The 19,053-nt window shown below is 40.9% G+C and overlaps 1 protein-coding gene and 1 long non-coding RNA gene across 3 annotated transcripts in view; one reads left to right on the top strand and one right to left on the bottom strand.

The window, feature by feature from the left end:
- The window catches only part of LOC117609159 (uncharacterized), a 38,910-nt gene that overhangs the window by 762 nt on the left and 19,095 nt on the right, over nucleotides 1-19,053 (top strand). The gene's annotated exons all lie outside the window — the stretch shown is intronic.
- Nucleotides 1,818-19,053, bottom strand: part of tok (tolloid-like protein 1 tolkin) — a 35,320-nt gene continuing 18,084 nt past the window's right edge. Inside the window, exons 1-15 of one of the 2 annotated variants that reach the window (XM_034335118.2) lie at nucleotides 15,706-18,515; nucleotides 15,451-15,603; nucleotides 15,139-15,343; nucleotides 14,128-14,403; nucleotides 7,806-8,198; nucleotides 7,414-7,592; nucleotides 6,241-6,471; nucleotides 5,959-6,183; nucleotides 5,424-5,894; nucleotides 5,225-5,347; nucleotides 4,835-5,153; nucleotides 4,458-4,749; nucleotides 4,155-4,368; nucleotides 3,839-4,089; nucleotides 1,818-3,762 (exon numbers count right to left, since the gene is read on the bottom strand). In XM_034335118.2, the coding sequence (XP_034191009.2) occupies nucleotides 3,523-3,762; nucleotides 3,839-4,089; nucleotides 4,155-4,368; nucleotides 4,458-4,749; nucleotides 4,835-5,153; nucleotides 5,225-5,347; nucleotides 5,424-5,894; nucleotides 5,959-6,183; nucleotides 6,241-6,471; nucleotides 7,414-7,592; nucleotides 7,806-8,198; nucleotides 14,128-14,403; nucleotides 15,139-15,251 (3,327 nt within the window). In that variant the 5' untranslated portion in view covers nucleotides 15,252-15,343; nucleotides 15,451-15,603; nucleotides 15,706-18,515 and the 3' untranslated portion in view covers nucleotides 1,818-3,522. Of the gene's footprint in view, nucleotides 3,763-3,838; nucleotides 4,090-4,154; nucleotides 4,369-4,457; nucleotides 4,750-4,834; nucleotides 5,154-5,224; nucleotides 5,348-5,423; nucleotides 5,895-5,958; nucleotides 6,184-6,240; nucleotides 6,472-7,413; nucleotides 7,593-7,805; nucleotides 8,199-14,127; nucleotides 14,404-15,138; nucleotides 15,344-15,450; nucleotides 15,604-15,705; nucleotides 18,516-19,053 lie in introns of those variants that run through there. The other variant, XM_034335117.2, reaches the window with a different exon arrangement.

Here is a 19,053-nt window from a genome sequence, read left to right as displayed (position 1 = left end):
ATCGCATACACGATATCTAAGAATTTATTTAAAATTCTTTGCTACTCGTAATGAAAAGGGAGCGGCAGAGAAATGCAAAACAACGCGACATTTATTCTTAGTTGCAAAACTGCCGCGGTTGCATATGGGCGTTGAACTTGTCCATTGGTTAAAAATAGACTTTACGTCGGTTTCTATTCGAAATTTGCATACATAGCTGCCAGAAACTGCAAACTTGTACTGTTTTAACCTAAAGTATTATATTTTATAATTCATCATTTGTTCAGGACTGTTTCATAAACATGAAACCACTCCTGGAATCAGATTCCTTGAAACGACAAGGACATGAATATCATTTAAGACCAATTATGAAAGGATGTAGTTGATAGGTTTTCAAAGAAAATTTTAGGCTCGAATGGGTTAGTCGTTGCAAAGGCGTTCCTTTTTAGTCGTTTCTCGACTTGAAGAAGTACCAAGGAAGGACGAGAGTCGCCAGAGAGCGCATGTGCGACACTGCCGCTCACTTTTTCTAAAATTGGTCACAGACGGTCGGTTGTCGGTTAAGGAAAGCGGTAAATCGCGACATTCCGCTGTTGAAGACGACTTGCAAGGTGGGGCTCGACTATTGCCGTTGAAAATAACTCATCTGTACGATGTGCATGCAGAACACAATTGCAAAGTCCCTGGAGAGGGTCGTTACAGCATCAGTCTGTTCCTTCTTCTTTTAAAAACAAGACCAATGTCCAACTTGCAAGTCGTCATACTTTAAATGGAACAGGTAGAAAAACATTGGTTGTGAAAGATGTTACGTTCTCAATCTTAAGTATCTTAAGTACCATCAACAGTACTTATTAATACCTGCAAAGCGATGGAATAAAAATGGTAAAAACGCTATGGCACTCAACCGAAACGGGTTAACGAACTTCTATTTTTATGCAACTCCTGGAAGGTTGAATGAATTTTTCCCAAGTTTTACATTGCCAAGTTTACAAGGAAAAGCACTCTTACGCTTTTATTTAATTCTGTTTTTGTGCAGAGTATTATATCATTGGTCTGAGATAAGAATGACGTAAGTGACTCGACTTTCCCTGGATATCCTCGTTAAAATTTTAACTCACGTCGGTGTCCTATTTTTAAGATAAAACATACTCGTTTCCAGTTGAGTAAGGTTCTTTGTTGAGGTAACTCTGGAAACAGCTTCCTCGGGTATGATCATAAAAGCTGATCGTCGATATTAACATAATCGGTACGTCGATGCACAACTGTGCTCGATGATGTAACAGACCGACCACGCACTTTATTGTCCTTGCATTTGTAGCGATCTCATTCACCAAATATAGTTAGACAGAGGTGCAAAGTTAAATTCAACCTTCCTTTATTAATAAAATAGCGACATTTTTTGAAGAGTTAATTTTCTTAGTATTCTCAGTTTAGCATAATCATTAGAGCTCGCAGATAATAATTTTAAGTGTTAATAAAATCATTTGCTTGAAAATCGCGTTAGACACTTACCTGTAGGATCAAATTACAATTCATTCTGCTATACCTAATGATTGATTGTTCTTGAACTTATTACCTGTGATAATCACTGATCGTTAAAATGACATCAGCCACTATTTTAGACCCTGTTTCTAACCGTACGCACTACACAAATTAAGACCGTAAACGTTAGAATCGATCATACTTATTTCCATTGCACGTGGGTCGGTCATTTAGTTTGATATGTTTTTTGTATATACAGGATAGACAAGATTGAATGGATAATTTCAGGTAGGAGGGATATTGTTCAATAGAAGAAACGCGTGTATTAGTTGTATATAGTTGCTCAGTAATATATATAGAGTGCCTATAACGTGTATTTCTGAGAACAAATAAATCACATATAATTTACAAAAAGGAACTTGACGCGGCGCTTAATATTGTTTCTTACCGTCAGACAATAGATAAGATATTATCATTGTTATTATTATCATCTATACGTGTATCTTAGGCGTACGAATTTTCGAAGGGTCAACATTATACGCGTAACTCATTTCCTTTTTTACTCATGTTTCGAATATTAAATGTGTTCGATCGATATAGGCCATGTAGTCGCGTTACAATGTAACAAACGAGAGTAAGGTTCCTTTCGAAGTAACTTTGGTGTACCATCACGAAAATCATGTACACAAGGCAGTGTGTTACGTAGAAAAATGATGAAAAATTTGGATAATTTCGAAACTTGTTTGTTCGAATGAAACTTCTTCACTGATATAGTTAGATCTGTATCGTTTCGTAGCTCGATCGATTCAAAAGGAATACGTACTCGATCTTATCATCGTTTACCTCCAAGATATGATTAATTAACTTTGTAACATTTGATTCGTATTTTTTCGTTAAGCTACGACGAAATCATTGAGATGCTTCTAGTTACTCTAGCTGTACTTTCTCCAAGTATACATTAGAATATCGGTGATCTTTAATCGCTATCTAATACAATCCGCTAGACCAGCCGATCGAAATAAGTTTACTCTGCAACAAATTACTCTGTAGTATTCCTGTTATATCTTTAGAAACAGAAACGAAAGTACAGGGTTGAGAACTCGTTAATCTGTAAAATCCATTCGATAGCAAGACACCTGATCGATCATGGATCCTATGACTATATTATATAAAACGGCACGACGTCTACATCTAAATCTTTGTTTCTCTATGTACAATAAACGTGTTCGAGAGGAGGAACATCGAGGATGTTTCGATCCAAGGTTCTCCTTTAAATTTCTAAATCGCTGACTTCGATATCGAACAGCTCTATACCTAAATTTATATCTAGATTATTCGAGTATTTTGCACGAACTGTCGCTTGGAACATTTCCATCGAACATATCTGAGCGAAAAGGTCTGGCAACGTGTCTCGGTTACCTTTCGAATACTCTCGTTTAAGTTTGCCGTGGTTTTCTTGTCGATACTTAGAGCCATTTACACGAAAACGTTCCGCTGAAACTTTAGCACTTTTGTCGGAAGAGAAAAATCAAGAAATGCTTTTGAACTCGAAAACACAAAAACGCGATCAATTCATTTGCTTCGGGGCAGTGTTTGAGAAAACAACGTCGATCAAACAAGGTGTATCATCGTTTCTCGTTAACTTCTTTTATGCCTTTCTGATTTTTCCTACTCATCGATTAAACATAGAATATTACTTTGGCAACCGGTAGGTCGTGTAATCGTTTTTACCTTTTCTTTCTCGCTGGGCATGGAATTTATGAATGGTAATATATTATAATGCGATCTATCTAAACATAGAATGGCACAATTGGGCCGATATAGGCCGAACTTCGGAATCGTACAAGCTAAATCGAAACGATTAGCGCTGTTAATTCACTGTTGGAATAAATTATCCTTGTCCTCTGACAAACATTGTCGATTCGTTCGAATGTACTTAGAGAATAGAAGAACAATGCTTCACGGCCTCGACGATCGAGAAAGATCCACATACACGTGTCTGGGCTACGACAATACGTTGAAACGGCACACGCGTTCCACTCGGAGCGATCATATTTGATTTTACTCGTTTTCACTTCGATCGCTGCTTTGCAAGGCTGCACCGATGTGGAACTCGGAGCCCAATCGATTCGCGAGGCCTGACACGTCAGCGTCTTCGTCTTCTGAACCACCGTAGTTCTCACCGCTGTCCTGTCGATCGACCGCCACGAAAAACGCCATGAAACCTTTGTTCGATATCGTGTCGTCCGTCCTGAATCGCACTAACAACGCTTCGTTAATGGAAATAAAGTCGGTGGTGTTCTGGAATTTAATTAAAATTACACGATGATCTACAGTTAAATAAAATATGAAATGTGAAAAGTAAAATTACACTCACGCTATTTCCACAATATCGTCCATAAAGAAGACCTGATGTATCCAAACCGGAATAAACCTCGACGAAATCGTAATTGCACTCGCTTTCCGATTCGAGTTGAAACGTGACGAAAGTTAAATGGACATTTTTGCCAGGCGGTGCTTCAATGGCCCAATCACAGTCCGTTCTATGGTCGTAATTATGAGTACCGTACTTGGCATGAGAATACAAATGCTTCACCTCGCTCGTTGCAACGAGATGTCCACCGCAAGCTGCAAGATTTGAAATTGAAGTGTATCTACATCGCATCTTCGTTGAAGATTGTAGACCATCTTACCAGTGCTGTGAGTGGCGAGGAAGCCTTTCCTCTGAATGGATGCATCGCTTTTAAATACCATGTACATTTGATTTCCGGTCGCCAAGATTGGATGAGGTTCTTTGGTACCGCAGAATTTACCGAGAACGTGACTATCCGGCGAGTCGCCGTCATAAATTGCAATGTGATCGTAATTGCATTCTTGATGGGATTCCATTTCGAAGACTTTGAAGACCTACGAGATATCCAATGTAAATTTCTTTGATCATTGATCGAATAATAAATAAGAAATAAAGAGATTATATATAATATGAAGGAACTAACCAGCTTGATACGATGTCCAGGCTTGGTAACAAAATGCCAAACACAATCCTTGAGACCAGGATAATAGTCTGGATAGTTTGGCGACGTTATCGTACCCATGGGTGCAACGATTTCGTACTTGCAACCACCTTCCCTGCAATCGTGGCCATTTTCGTGAAGCGTAAAGCCATTGTGACACGAACATTGATACGATCCTATCGTGTTTCTGCATTCGTGTTGACAACCACCGTTATTGTTAGCACACTCGTCCATGTCTGTTAAGAAGACAGCAGCGAATCCTGTTTTTTGAATACTGCAATCACCCACGAAGAAGGAAATAAATAGAAGGATGATATCCAAGAAATTTTCATTTAATTTTATTTTATTTAAAATCGTACCTATTGTCGGATGTGAAAGTTATCTTCATGAAGTTCCCCTCGGATGTAATTAACGACGGCACTCTCGAGCCGCAGAAGATCCCGTGTTTCCTCAAAATATCATCCCCAAGCTTGCTGCTCACTTCTACGGAATCGTACTCGCATTCTTGCTGACGAGCATTGTTCCCTTCCAAATCGAAATGAGTGAAATTCAACATGATACGATACTGAGGCGGAGCTATGATCTCCCACACGCAATCCTTGTTTCCTGGATAAGTTACCGGAAACGATGGACTGGTGATGGTTCCGTTGCTATCGACGAACGTTCCACCACAGGCATCTAACGTCAACAGGGATTTTAAATGACGAATATTGTATAAATCAGACTCGAAGAAAAGAGAACACTTTTACCTTCACAGTGTTTTCCATCCGAATGCAATTCGTAACCAGGATTGCAAGAACATTCGAATCCACCCAGAGTGTTGATACAATTGTGTTCGCAGCCATGCTCGATCAGAACGCATTCATCAAACTCTGAAACATTATTTAAACGGCACTGAATAAAGAAATTGATCGCGTTAAAACAATCGAATACGAATGACGATCCCACCTTTCATGAAGGTGGCCGAAAATCCAGCCTTCTGTACAGATCCGTCGCTGACAAACTTCACCAGAAGTTTGTTACCAGTGGACTTGATGTCCGGCGGTATTTTGTAGCCACAGTAAACCCCGATCAACGGAGAGTCCGCGTTGTGACCATCCCGGACCTCGACGTAGTCGTAAACGCAGTTGTCGTGGTTCTCGATCTCGAATGACTGAAACTTTAACGCCACTTGGAAATTCTGTGGCACCGACAACTTCCACACACACTCCTTGCTCGATTGGTAACCATCTGGATAGTTGGGTGACTCGAGGTGACCAGTGTCGTCGAGCTCGATTTCACCACCGCAAACGGCCTCGTAGGACGCGGTAAAGCCGCGCTGCCCGCTGCTCTGATGACCGGATGTCACGTATGTAACAAGCATTCGACTTCCGGTAGACACGATCGGATCCTGGATCTTACCGTTGCCACAGTAACGACCTGCGACGTGATTAAATGAATTTAATGTAATATTACTGAAAACGGGATCCTGTTATCAGCTTACCTAACACTTTACTCTTGTGCCAGTATCCGTCTCTAATCTCCAAGTAATCGCTACGACAAAGATTGCTTTTAAGTATGTTCAACGATGTTATGTTCAGAACTATTCGTTCTCCGTGGGTCGCTGTTATCCTCCATTCGCAACGTTCACCTTCTGTCGAGGGTGATCCGTTCGGATGAATCGGAGACCCGAAGCTTCCGCTGTTTTCTTGAAACGTTCTCCCGCATTCTATCGTAAAGGAACAATGAAATGGTGATCGATGAATTTTGTTTTAAGGATACTTACTGTAACATTTGTAGAGAAGGTTGGTTTGAGCGATGTCACCCTCGCTCAGACGTAGCCTTTGACCAATCTCAGGACGTTTCTTTCCGTGACTTTCCATCGGAAGGATGGTGTCCAGATAGGTGCCTCTTGAGAACGTGTTCTTCGCGTAGTGCATGATCGAATCATAGTCGTAGGGCAATCCGAGCGAATTCACTTCCTCCTCGGTCAATTTGTTGAAGTTGTACTCCTGACCTAGAAATAGTTTCCTTTTAGCATAAGATCGTAAGAATGATAGATTCCAGTGTTAATTATCGATCAGCTTCTGACGCGATAGGTGTTCTAATTAATTAAAGAGAAGGAATCGTGTAGGTATTCCGGTGGTCGTTTACCAAGTGTTACACCATCGTTATCGTTTCGACTTGCTGTTTGATCATCGAAATGGCCGAACAGTAGCCTGGACGAAAGCACAGTAGATTTAGCCTTGTGGCAGGTAGTTTCGGGATACTGTGTGACGTTTTGTCAGAGGGTCCACGGCTCAAGGTGTAATTTCAGAGCGTAAACAGATGGTGGTGGTGGGTGGGTGGGTGTTGGGTACCGCTAATTAAACAGCTCGTTACCATTCCCCCGTTATGAGTATCCATTAATCGGGACGCGATCAACGTGTCCGGGGACTGTCATCCATTGCGTAAATATTAGAATACCGGTGCCCGATTAGTTGTCATCGCTAATGATTAGTGAGATTTGCCCGGCACCCTCGGTAAATTGGTCCATTAATCTGGAACGGAAAGCCGTTCGCCACGAAGGCAAACGTGACGTCGTTTCCGTTCGACGATAGAATCACGATTCGAGCACGTTCGGTTTGCGTCTTCCGCTATCATCCTTATCACGTTCACCAAACATCCAGAGGGTGTACGGTATTGTCGAAGAGTTGGCGAAACGCGTAGCATTGGAAACGTTTGACACGATAGAAGTACGTTTAAATTGGCTAGCAAAGATCATTAATATTCGGTTGCTCGTCGATTTCATCGAGACACGGTTAGGGAACTTCCATCCCCTGTAGTTTGACTCGAGTTATCGGAACTGTTACGAGGGAATCGTTTGGAACGTCGGATAGCTATTGGAGGGAATTCCGAGGGTGTACGTTTCGAAAGATCGAATGGACGATTTTATAATCGAAAAAGGGATTCCACTTACCAGACATGATATTGTCGCGAATGATCTGTACATGACGATCACGATCGGGTCTGGTGTGCTCGTGCCAAAAACCTACCACGTGTCCCAGCTCGTGAACGACTATTCCAAATTTGTCGCAGTTCTTCCCGATGCTTATGGCTTGAGCACCGTTCCCTCGTTTCCCGACGAACGAGCAGCATCTGCGGGATTGTTTAATTATTCTTAACGAATACAACAAACGAAACGACTAAAGGAAGTTTCTAACGTCCTGTAAAAATCGCATAGTACCGTCTTTGATTAGATTTTACCTCGATGGTATTAAACTGCTCTACGAACTTTCGAAACAACTGATCCTTCCTTTTTAAAGGAAAGTTACTATTCGGTGGTTTTCAAGCAGTCGTTGGCAAACTCACCCGCACGGTCTCTCGGTGAAGAGTATATAATTAGGATGCTCCGTGGGTACTCGCTCGACAAATTTAACGCAAGTAAAGTTCTCCCAGTGTCTCATGGCCTGCTTGAAGAGGGCTTTGTGCGCCCCGGAAAAATTCCCATCGATCTCGTACGGGATCACCCCGTCGTCCCATACGCGTTCCTTCCGTGCTGTCGCGGCTCTTCGTCTTCTGCTCGAGTATCCGTGTCTCGTGGTGCCACGTTTGTTCGCCAGATACTTCGGCTTATGTTCCATGTCGTAGAATTCGATCGAGCGCAGCTGTCGATCGTGCAACGAAACAACCTCGTCGGACGAGTCGTCGAAATCGCGTCTGACCAATGGTATCTTCCGACGACGATGTCTACGTTTGCTCATTCTGAAAATAAACGCATTATTTCCCGAAATATCCTCTCCATTAAGGGCAACAAAATTTCAAGTTAATCCTTTCTATCTTCTTTTTACCAGTTATAGCGTAAATAATGCTAGTGGAACGGGGTTGAACTACCCCTTTCTTTTTTTCTTTCTTTCTCTTTTTCTTTCGCCGAGGTAAAAATGAAAAGCTGGTCTCGCTTAAGAAAAAAATCTCGTAAAAGAGAAGAGGAAGAAGAAGAAGAAGGGGGGGGAGAAAAAAGAGAGGAAAGAGAAGGAACACGAAACACCGGAAAATTTACTCGCTAGCGGCGCTGAACGCGAGGCTCGTTAAAAGACTAAGACCGGAAAATTTACGGCACAAAGCAACCATCAAATGTTTTAACGTCGCCGGAACAGTGGCTCGTTAAAGTCGGAAAGCTTTCTGTTATTAATACGCTATTAGCGTAACATTGAATATTATTATCGGCGCTAGAGGTTTGTACGCGGCCTGGCCCCATTATTGTCCTGTAAATAGCAATTTCATCCTGCGTCTACCATCGGGGGTCGTATCGCATCGTAAAACGGTCAGACGTTTCAAGGGATAATCAACATTGGTCACCGGTTGTTGACAAAGTAAATAACGGACAGATAACCGTGCAAGTTTCTCGGCCACATACTCGGCTCGGTACTCCAATTCCGACGAAATAGTTTATGGACGTTACGCGAATTGTTATAGCTTCAATGTGAACCTATACCGAGAATAAATAAACGTAGAGAATATGCGATAGTTTAATGGAATGACTGGGTTGAAAGAAAAACGGATATAAAGGATGAACAAATGATACAAAGGAAATTGAAGGTATTTTAAAAAAAAAACAAAAAAAACAGGTGTTCACGGTTATAAAAATGCCCACGAAATGTGGCATTGAAACGGGACAACGCTCGTGAATCGAATGTACCGCGGTTTCATGGTTTTTTACGATATCGAATGAAATTGCTGCCGTTTCGAAACGGACGATTGCACGGGTCCCCGTTGTCAGGGCGAAAAGCAATCGTAACATCGCGAAAAGCAATACGATTGAATTGAAACGCGCATAGTTTGTCAGAAATGAAAATTTATTAAGCTTCACAGAGTCGTTTGATTTTGCAAAATTTTCGATGAAAAACGTCCACTTCGTGAAGGACTGAAAATAGAGACTTCGAAATGACTCGAGGTTGATTATCGCAGGATTTTTCTTTACCTAGTTGTAAGAGTTAAAATTTTTCAATTGTTTTTTATCATTACACCGGTGCGCTATGTAGTCTGTCGCGCGGAACACATCGGAAGCCCGACAACATCCAAACACGAAGAGACACGGTTTAATCGTGTCCCCTTGTTGAACGCGACTAAGCTGCCTATGTCGAGTCCGCGCGAGTAAACGAGAGAGAAGAAAAGCTGGATGAGTGGAAACGAGAGAGGAAAAAGCACGAGGGGAGTGACACTTTGGAAAAATAATTTGCCCCCCTCGGCATCGCGTAAACATCGGAACGAGCTCACGCGTATGCCCCTCGTTTATTAGTACTAATTACCGCGGGGGCGTAATTCTCCGCGGATCCTCTATCTCCCCACCGCAGCAACGGTCGCGAGGGTGAACCACCCTTGCAGCGGCGACTCTCGACCGTCAAGCTATGCGCTTCTGAATCGGCCTGGCATTACAATTAATTAACGGAGCCTCGAGCCGAGCGAGTTCCATTAAGGGTGCACCGTTGCACCAGCTACGAAGAAACGAGAGGCGAGACGAACCGACCTCCTCTCGCACGTGCATATCGTTGAAATTCTGTCCTGCCAACGAGAAAAACACCGTTTAGAGCTGGTTGCTTTCTTTCAACCACCTTCACAGACGATCGTCAGTGATGTACAGCTACGGATCATCTCGAGTTTCTTTGTATTTTGAAGAAATTTATCGTGGAATTTTATTTTGTTTATCTGAGGTTTTATTCGTTTTGCGAGTCGCGAGGGTGGTTCCGCACCTGACACAGAGATGCCGCAAATATCCCCAAACTTTTGATAGCCTTCTTTATACCTTTCGAAGGTTAAACCGTGTAGTTACAGGTGGCTCTGTAATTTAGTTTCCCTCTGATGGTCCTCTGAATCGAATCGTTCAAACTATTCAAGATAGTTCAGGACACTATTGATTGTTGCAATTACTCCTTCCCAAATTGTTATCCAATTTACTTCATAGAAAAATGAAAGTTTCCTAGATCGAAGAATACATTTTTTATTTCAACTTTTGTTACATCCCTTTACATTCGATATCTTTGAATATCTACCTACCCCCTAGTAATTTCCATTTCCCAAAGAATTTTCTTCCCCGTATATTTTTCTGTTTCCTCCTACCAGCAAGATCTTTTCAATATTCAAGATCTTTCCCATGCGGCTTGAATTCTCAACTCTTTCCTCTCCTCTATCTCGTTCATAGTTAAAGCAACGCGTTTGATGCAAGATACAAGGTGTAAACGTGCATAATGTAAGATTCATGCTGAAGCACTTTAAAACAGTTCAGTTCTCCTTTCTATTGAATGTAATTCCATGGAATTACTCTTTCGAGCGTTTACGTCGTTCGTAATACTTGTCAGCGAACGTCGCGGTTCAGTTAACGAAGTAGAAGAAAGATCATTTGCGTTAAAGCGATTTGCGCGTGACATGTTTGAAGTATGAAAATGAAAAATGAACGCAACCTGTCGGGAGAATAAATCGTGCCGGTGATCCGGGATTTAGGAAACTCTCAGAATAGGATAACACGAAGATAATTACGAAAAGAAAAGTCCGTAAAGTTTATTACACCGTCGTTCCTTTTCCAATTTAGAGGAAATATATTTCCGCGAATTGTTTCGATTCTAAAGTAGGTCCGCAAGCCGGCACGATACCTCTTGCTTAATACCGTGTCCAGCAGCAAATAGCACGAGTAACAAAACCCAAACACAGTTGTTTCGATTGCAGCGATTTTGTAGGGGGTTACCGCAAATGCAGTTCCGGATATAAAACGTAACGATAATCGGGCGATTCACTCTAATCTCGGAATCCATTAAATCCCTATGTCGAAACTTCCCAGCTTTCGCGGTTCGAAGGTTTAAATAGGTTCTACCCCTGGTAACAAAGTCAATAATAGCTATAGTACTTTTACGGTAAAAGGAAAGCTCTTACGAAAGAAAATTATTTATATCAATTAAAATCTTTCGGAATTAACTTTTCATTGTAATATTGAAAAAGTTGATAAATATTTGACAATCGCTATTTGCATTCGTTCGTACCACCAGAATCCCTGCCGATTCTATCTGGTAGGGGTGTTGGATTCATTTGCAAAGTCATGCGACTCAGCTGCACACCCTTTTCAAAATGTCATCCTTCCTCTTTGCCACGGCATTCAGAGAATGGCTTTCGGTTCCATCGGCCAGCACGACGTGGATTTCAATCAAACGATCGCGAGACGCATAGATCATTCTATTAGCTTTGACGTGCGCTAGTTACCACCCCTTCGAATGTCGATCCATCTCCACCCCGTAACGAGCGAGCACCGCTATCGTCTCCTCTAACCAGCAAGCAATAAACCACAATATAATATATCAGTGTCCTCGCCATACCGAAATAATCCACCGGCTCGCTGGAATTCGACGAATTCGTGATTTCTCATCAATCATCCTTAATAAAAACACGGCTAGGCTCGCGGAATCCTCTATTTTCTCCCATCCCGCTCGTTCGTTCAATCTTATCGTTCTTCTCGCGTACGCTTTTCCCTTTGGTGACACTCGATGCATGGTGTATTTTTTCAAAATTTCAAACGATTTATTCCGTGTGTCCGAGCGTAACAAGCAACAAGCATAATCTGGAAGGCAGGATAGAAAATAGATCCTTCTCCTCGGGGAGATACAACTGAACGGAAGATAGGGATTGCAGAACGGAAATCACGAAGGACAGCGGAAAATGATGAGTTACGGGAACCGATCCACTAGCGATCGAACGACGTATTCGCTGAATACGAAATTTTTCCCTCGGCCGATCCCGATAAATCACTCTCCTCTCGTCTTTCTACGTTCGAACAATTTTTTTCTTTTTTCCCATGGCTTCTCCGTCGTTTCGTGCCTCTCTGTGCGCGCCACTTTTTGCCTCTTCATTCTCGAACAAGTTGAAACGAGAACAGGGAGCAATCGAGACGGAGAGAAAAAGATCGATAGGACGAGGGCTACCCCTCGTGGCCACGATCACCTTCACGGATCTCTTCAATGAAAAACGCTTAAGCCCCGATTAGATTGGACTCACGGTGAAATTAATGCGTCTTGCCCGTCCTTTCTATCCGATATACTCGAAGACGACTGAAATTTACAACTGCCAGAGGATCTGTTCCTCGCTCGAGGGCCAACGGAAAAAAGCGGCCCTCAAAAACTTTCTTATCGCTCGGTAATTAATGCGTTTCTGCTCGTTTTTCTTAATTGGAATTTCTTCCCGTTCGACGTTATTACTTGTTCGATTGAACCAACGGCAAAAGTAATTGAATCTTTACTCTTCTTTTTTAAACTACTTGGAAAATGTTTGCCGATTTAGTCTTTAGTATATCAGAAAGAAATTATATTTCAGAGCCAAATTGTAATTAACATAGGATAGATAAAAATATTAGGGAATTGATAATATGTCATGGAAAATGTGAAAACCCAGTTTCGTTTCGTTTCGTTTCGTTTAAAGTGTGGTCGATGGCGGAGAGGCGTACACGTATAGAGATGTAGGCTGGTAGAAATTTCTGCGGATACGAGGCTTAACCACGTCAAAGGTATCAAGTCCGGCTTGATCCTCTCCAGAATTCTCTGGAGCTTCATTGGCGAATCACAGTGCGATCGTGTTTCACGGGTGTCGGATACAGGCTATAAACAAACGCTTTCGTAAGCCTATTTCAAACGAGAAATGGAACCGAAAGAGCCCTGACCAAACCTGCTGACTATCGAGCCCGATGTCAGGAAGATTGACGAGAAAATTAGATCAGCTAATTCCCATGGCTAATTTAAACGTATTCGATCATTTTCTATGAAATTCCAACGACGTATCTTGAATATAAAATTGATTTGGATACGAAAAATGATTTTCACGAATAGATTTTCTCGAGTGCCTGTTTCACCCTTTGTGAATTTCATCCCCCATTGCTTTTCATCAGAGACGTACATAATCTATACACAAACACAAGTACGACCGATCAGAGACACTAGTGCCGATGCTGACAGGTTATTGGCAGTTTAAGGGCTGAAAATGCCCGACCGGCAGTATCGGTTCCCATTTTCTAGGTTTACGGTGACGGCCATTGTTATTGGCATAGTAGCTCCAGCAGCGGAAAATTGTTGATGATAGGGAAGGTGCGAGTTAAAGCAGCGAACTCTATTATCGAAGCCAGCAGCAACCCACTCCATTGGATATCGAATGCTTTTTTTTTTTTTTTTTTTCAATTTCTGAATGAATGTTGGACGTTAAAGACCACTTGCTAAACTGGGTCAATCATTCTCTTTTATAGAAAGTAAAATGAAAACCTTCGTATTATTAAATGTTGTAAGTAAATTGTATTTTTATTGTCAAATAGTTCAGTTGATTAAGTAAATGTTGTACAGGTTTGTGATTTAATGAATTGAAATTTATCCGATTCTTTCTTACAAATTCATCAAGCATTAATATCTCCTGGAAAGTCTAACAAGTACTATAAATTTCTAAACCATTGACCTGACAATAATTTCCTTTGATAAATGTGTTTTGTTCCGTGGAATTGTTTCCATTATTTTATGCGCAATCGAATTCGGATGAGTTTCTTGTTTTCCTTGCACGGGTTACTATTATTTCCCAGAACTGTGTGTCTTTAAATTTTCATTTTCCTCGCATCCGGGCTTTTTTGATTGTTCAATATCGCGGATATTAGAAACTAAAAGTACCGCTTCAATCATACCTTCTACGATGATGACGTCGATGTCGTCTCTTCGATACGTTTTGCGTGCTGTTTTCCGGTTGAACAGTGAATACTTCCTCGATATTCTTCATATTCGCGTCTTTCATTTGATTGGTGCTATCCGTGCTCGTGGAAAAGTTATCGAGTTCGTGAGATGTTCTCAAAAACGACTGTTTCGATTTCGTCGCGTTCACGTTCGATGCTGTCTGCGAAACATCGTGGTTCTGTTTTCGAGCAGAGTGCCTCTTTTTCGTTGCAGGAGTCGTCGATTCCAATCTGCAATTTTCAGATTCATTTCAAAATTTATAATCCTTTGAATGAACATTAAATAACTATATTCGCTTAGAAATCTAAAAGCTTTTAATCTTTCAGATATCTAGAAATTCGTTTCAAAATTCAATTAATTAACGTTAGAATAACGAAGCTCGTCGAAGCGACCGACTTCGGATTTCTCATTTCAAATTATAGAAATTCTGATATCCTTTATAGAGACGAAAAGTAATTTGATATACTAATTTATATTCTATCTTTGGTTTGTTTATTTTTTCAATTCGTTACTTTTACAAACTGAATATATTTTCATGATAAACGTTCAAGAATGCTTTAAAATTCAGTGGAAAATACGAAACACGCACAGTGCAAGTTATCATTCGTTTTTAATTAACATCGCAGACAGTGAAATCACCTTAGTGCTTTTAATTAGTTCACGCATGAAAACATCTTTTCGTGGCTTTCGAGAGAAATTTTATCATTGTTGTCATTATTTGTTCGATACTTCCTACGTCGTATAAAGTTGAAAATATCAAGCTCGAATTAATTTATAAATTAGGTCGCGTTTCAAGAAACATTCCGCAAAATGAGTACTCGTTTTTACGTTTTTAATTACTTTTCCAATTTTACCACTTTTTTTTCTCTCAATTTTCCAGTACGTTGCGTGGATAAACAGCCGCGGTCTATAATCGTGATACTAAAAATCGTGGTAGTAATTTTCGTAGGAAACTTTCGTACTACCTGAATTCGACTCCTTCGTCCCTGACACCAGGCCTGGCATCGTCGTTCCTCGCTTTAAAACTGAATCCACCCTCGAGCTCGCCGTCCATGCTGTATTGATTCCGGTCCACCATAATTGGTTCGGATTTCTCTTGAGAAGCCACGATCTCCTCGTTCTCCTGATGCGGCTCGTTAGCGTCGTGCTCATTTTTAAATTGAAGGATCTCTGAAACGACACCTGTCGCTAGCACACACACACATCCGAGCCACGACGAGATAGAATCTAAAATAGGGTGCATCTTCGTACGAGAAAAAGAGAAGAATCTTTTTTACCTGTAAGACCCTCTTCTTCAACCTGGAGACCCTCTTTCAGTACCTCGTCTCGATACTTCTCCAATTCTTCGAGATAACTTTTGTTCAGCTTCTGCTGTCGCCATTCTGTTTCGTATTTGATGTTCGGCAAAGCTATGTCGCCGAGGAAACCACCTGAAACAAGGAGATCGAAGGTCCGTTTATTCAAAAATACACTGCCAACAATGATATTAAATTCAAGACAAGTAGTTGGATATAATTAACGAAATTTCTCACTTCATAAAGCACCCTATTCTTATTAGTTTCCACGATCCCTTCGAATCAACCTGACGAATATTTTTCATCGTACGCGTTGATAAAGATTGAACATTACCCTCGTTTGGCCACGTAATACTCGAATTTACATTCTTGTTAGCACGTGATTCGAACGTTTGGTCGATCACTGTCCAGATGTCCTCTGGCCGATAACAAGCGGGTTTACAAGACACTGGCCTCGCAGTGCATCGCATTATACAGTGGCCATTATCAGCGTTCATAAATCATCGGACGTGTTATCGGTGAAAAGAGAGTTTGTTCGGCTGCAGTTGTTGCGACCGATGTAAACAGCTTGAAGCGTTTATCGGCTATCGGGACAGGGAACGAGGAGAGGAAAATGAGGGAAAGAAAGAGACGAGGGGAGTACGTAGATGTCTGTATAAAAGAGAATGAAGAAGAAAAAGAAGAAGAAGACGAAAAAAAGGAAAGAAGGGAGGAATGGTAACGGGACGTTCTGAAAAATCCAATAATAGGATTAAGGACATGAGCGACGAGTTCTTTGCCGCTCTTTGACCCGCTTTCACGAGGCGTACTTGGAAAAGATCTCGTTTACAATGGACAAAGACCTTTGGTTACTGTAGAATCGTAGAGGAGGAAAGAAAAAGGAGGATCAGGCAATTTTCATGGTGGTCACTCGTTCGATTTCTTAATGACAAGGTTAGGTCCTCTCCGGTGGGATAATTAAATGATGGAACCGAATAGAGGTGGATACCGAAGCAGGGAATTTCGTCGACGTTGCTCTTCTCGATGTTGATTCATTTAAATCGAGTGGATTCGTCTCGCGAGCCTCTGTCCCTTTTCTCGAACGATAAATTCCCTTTGAGCAGGAACTGGGAAGCAAATGAACAGAGGACAGATGGCTTTATGCAAATTTCCGGGTTCATTGTAAAGGCCGTGTTGTTATGTTTATCGAGATGCTAAGTTACCTCGGAGATAACGAGTAAATACGAGGGAAGGTCCAAGGAATTATTTGAATGCATTTATCAGGAAATGAAATGTTTAAGAGGGATGGTCAAGGGTAACTATACCGCTGGAAAATTGATGGACGAACGTGGATCGAGGTTCTTCAACAAAAGTAACTTGAATTGTATGAAAATATATAAATTGATTGTAGATTTTCTAGGCTTTGTTCTATTGTTTCGTTAAAATACAAACTCCAAAGTGTCATCCTATCAATTCGCTAAAAATAAAATACATCTTGACCTTTTTGCTTTGGCGAACGAACGGACAAGCTGCAATAAACATCGCACGATTGAGCATGATCGACGATATAAATTATACATGTTACACACGTAGGTTCGGTGTTTCGGGCAAGTCTGGATTCATGCAACATGCATGAAACAAGCCGGGAGGGCTTTTTCGCCAGATGAAAACGTATAAACGTCTAATTCGGCCTGACTTTGGCGAGCATGATTTCACGATCGCGCGAGATTGCAGCATTCTACACGATTCGTTCGATTCTTTATTGCCCTTTGACCGTAGCCGGCATGCCGTTTCGCTCGGTATCGTTGACGAAATACTCTTCTACCGAGGCTTATCAGTGTTTTCAAGGCGGAAGGCTATACTCGGCAAAAATTCTCAATTATTTTACGTGCAACCGTACCGACGTTGCACTCGTTACGATTAATCATTTTCTTTGTTAACGCACGCCGCTCGAATTCTCTCGAGCGTGCTTCTCGTGACAAGCCTCTACAACGTGTACATATCTCGTTTTAATATATTCCTCGTTGCTGATACATTTAGGTTTTATCTCTGAAATTTATAGTTTCCTCCATTCGTGTTTTCGATGGTCAGATACGTTCGTTGTAATCCCAAGAAATAGGTAAAGCGATATTCTTGATTTTAATTTTCATTTTTATTTCAAGCGTTCAGTTCCTTTACAATCTTCCGAATTGCATAAAATTGTGGTAGCGTGCCATTTTTCCTTTTATCGAACAAAAGATGCTTTGGAACGCGGACGTTTCCCGGTGTAGTTTCCTAAACTGTTTCGGTTCGAATTAAAATTTCTCTATGGTCGATGGTCGTTTCGAGGACAGGGAGAAGTTCCCGCTCGTTTCACCGTATCACTTGTGTATTCAGAAATATCCGTGCGGAATTGTTCGCGAACTGCTTTGCCACAGCATCGAACGGTCTGGTATTAGCAGAACTTTTCCGAGTGTTCGATGACACTTGGCGACGATTTGTGTCAACGACGCCGTTGTTACTTCCATCCGAGATTCTTCGTTCCCGTTCAGAAATTCGGTATTCCTAGCCATTGAAACGGCTGTAAAACAGAAGTTCCGCGATGAAGATTCTGCAAATAACGCGTTACTCGAAATTGATATTCGTTATATTAAAAATTATCTGTTTAGCTCACTCTAGAAATGAATTTCAATGGAAATTTCATTTCTTACGTCCTTCTTCGTAAAAATATTTACGGAAGAAAAATTAGAAGGATGTGATATGATTATCAAAACACGTGTTATCCTATACCTCTAGTAATATATTCAGTGTATTCAGTATACCGTGTAACACAAACAAGTACACGTTTGATCAGCTGTAGTTCTGCACGATATAATGTGATACAGATCGATTGGATGCTATTAAACATCACGTGTAATTAACATTGCAGTATAATTTAAAAAAACGCCGCAGTGATACATTGTTAAAGAAAACCTTGGTATTAAGTGCACCTGTTAACGGTTGAGTTATTCCAAGAATTTACTGAGAAAATACATCTTGGGCTATGTAGAGTTTTGAAAGGAAAATGAAAATATTAATCCAAGAAACATCAACGAAGCAAATTGGAAGAAAAGATTCATTTTTGCAAAGAATCTATTTCTAAAGAAAATCATTTTTTCATTTTTTTTTATTAGAAATCATACATAAAATATCGAAAGCTGCAGTGTTTGCGCGTTTCTTCGATCATTAATCCATCGAATGTTGCTTCTGACCGGAAATATGAACAGGAACAAACGTTGACTTAAGATCGCATAAATATTGATCAAACACTGATGCACAGTTCAAGATTAACATTAAATACAAGTGTTTGCACCGTGTCAATATTAATTCATTCGACGAAAGTTTGCTCTCGATCTTTCAATATTTTCTTCTTTCTCACGCCGTGTAACAGTAAAAATAACGACGAAACTTTAATTGCATGAAAACTAAAGAGAGAAGAAAATTTTTCTATATGGAATCAAGGTTTCGCATTGCATAACACGAGGCTTGTGCAGCACGGTTAATACATTGATTTCACGTATATAATATCTGGGTCAATACAAAATCCTGTACATCGTGCAATTGAACGTAAGCCAACAGTGGACGGGG

Source organism: Osmia lignaria, chromosome 14 (assembly GCF_051020975.1).
Source record: "Osmia lignaria lignaria isolate PbOS001 chromosome 14, iyOsmLign1, whole genome shotgun sequence".
NCBI classification, from domain to species: domain Eukaryota; kingdom Metazoa; phylum Arthropoda; class Insecta; order Hymenoptera; family Megachilidae; genus Osmia; species Osmia lignaria.
Note: the sequence above shows the minus strand (reverse complement) of the source record. Positions and strands in the feature narration are given on the sequence as shown.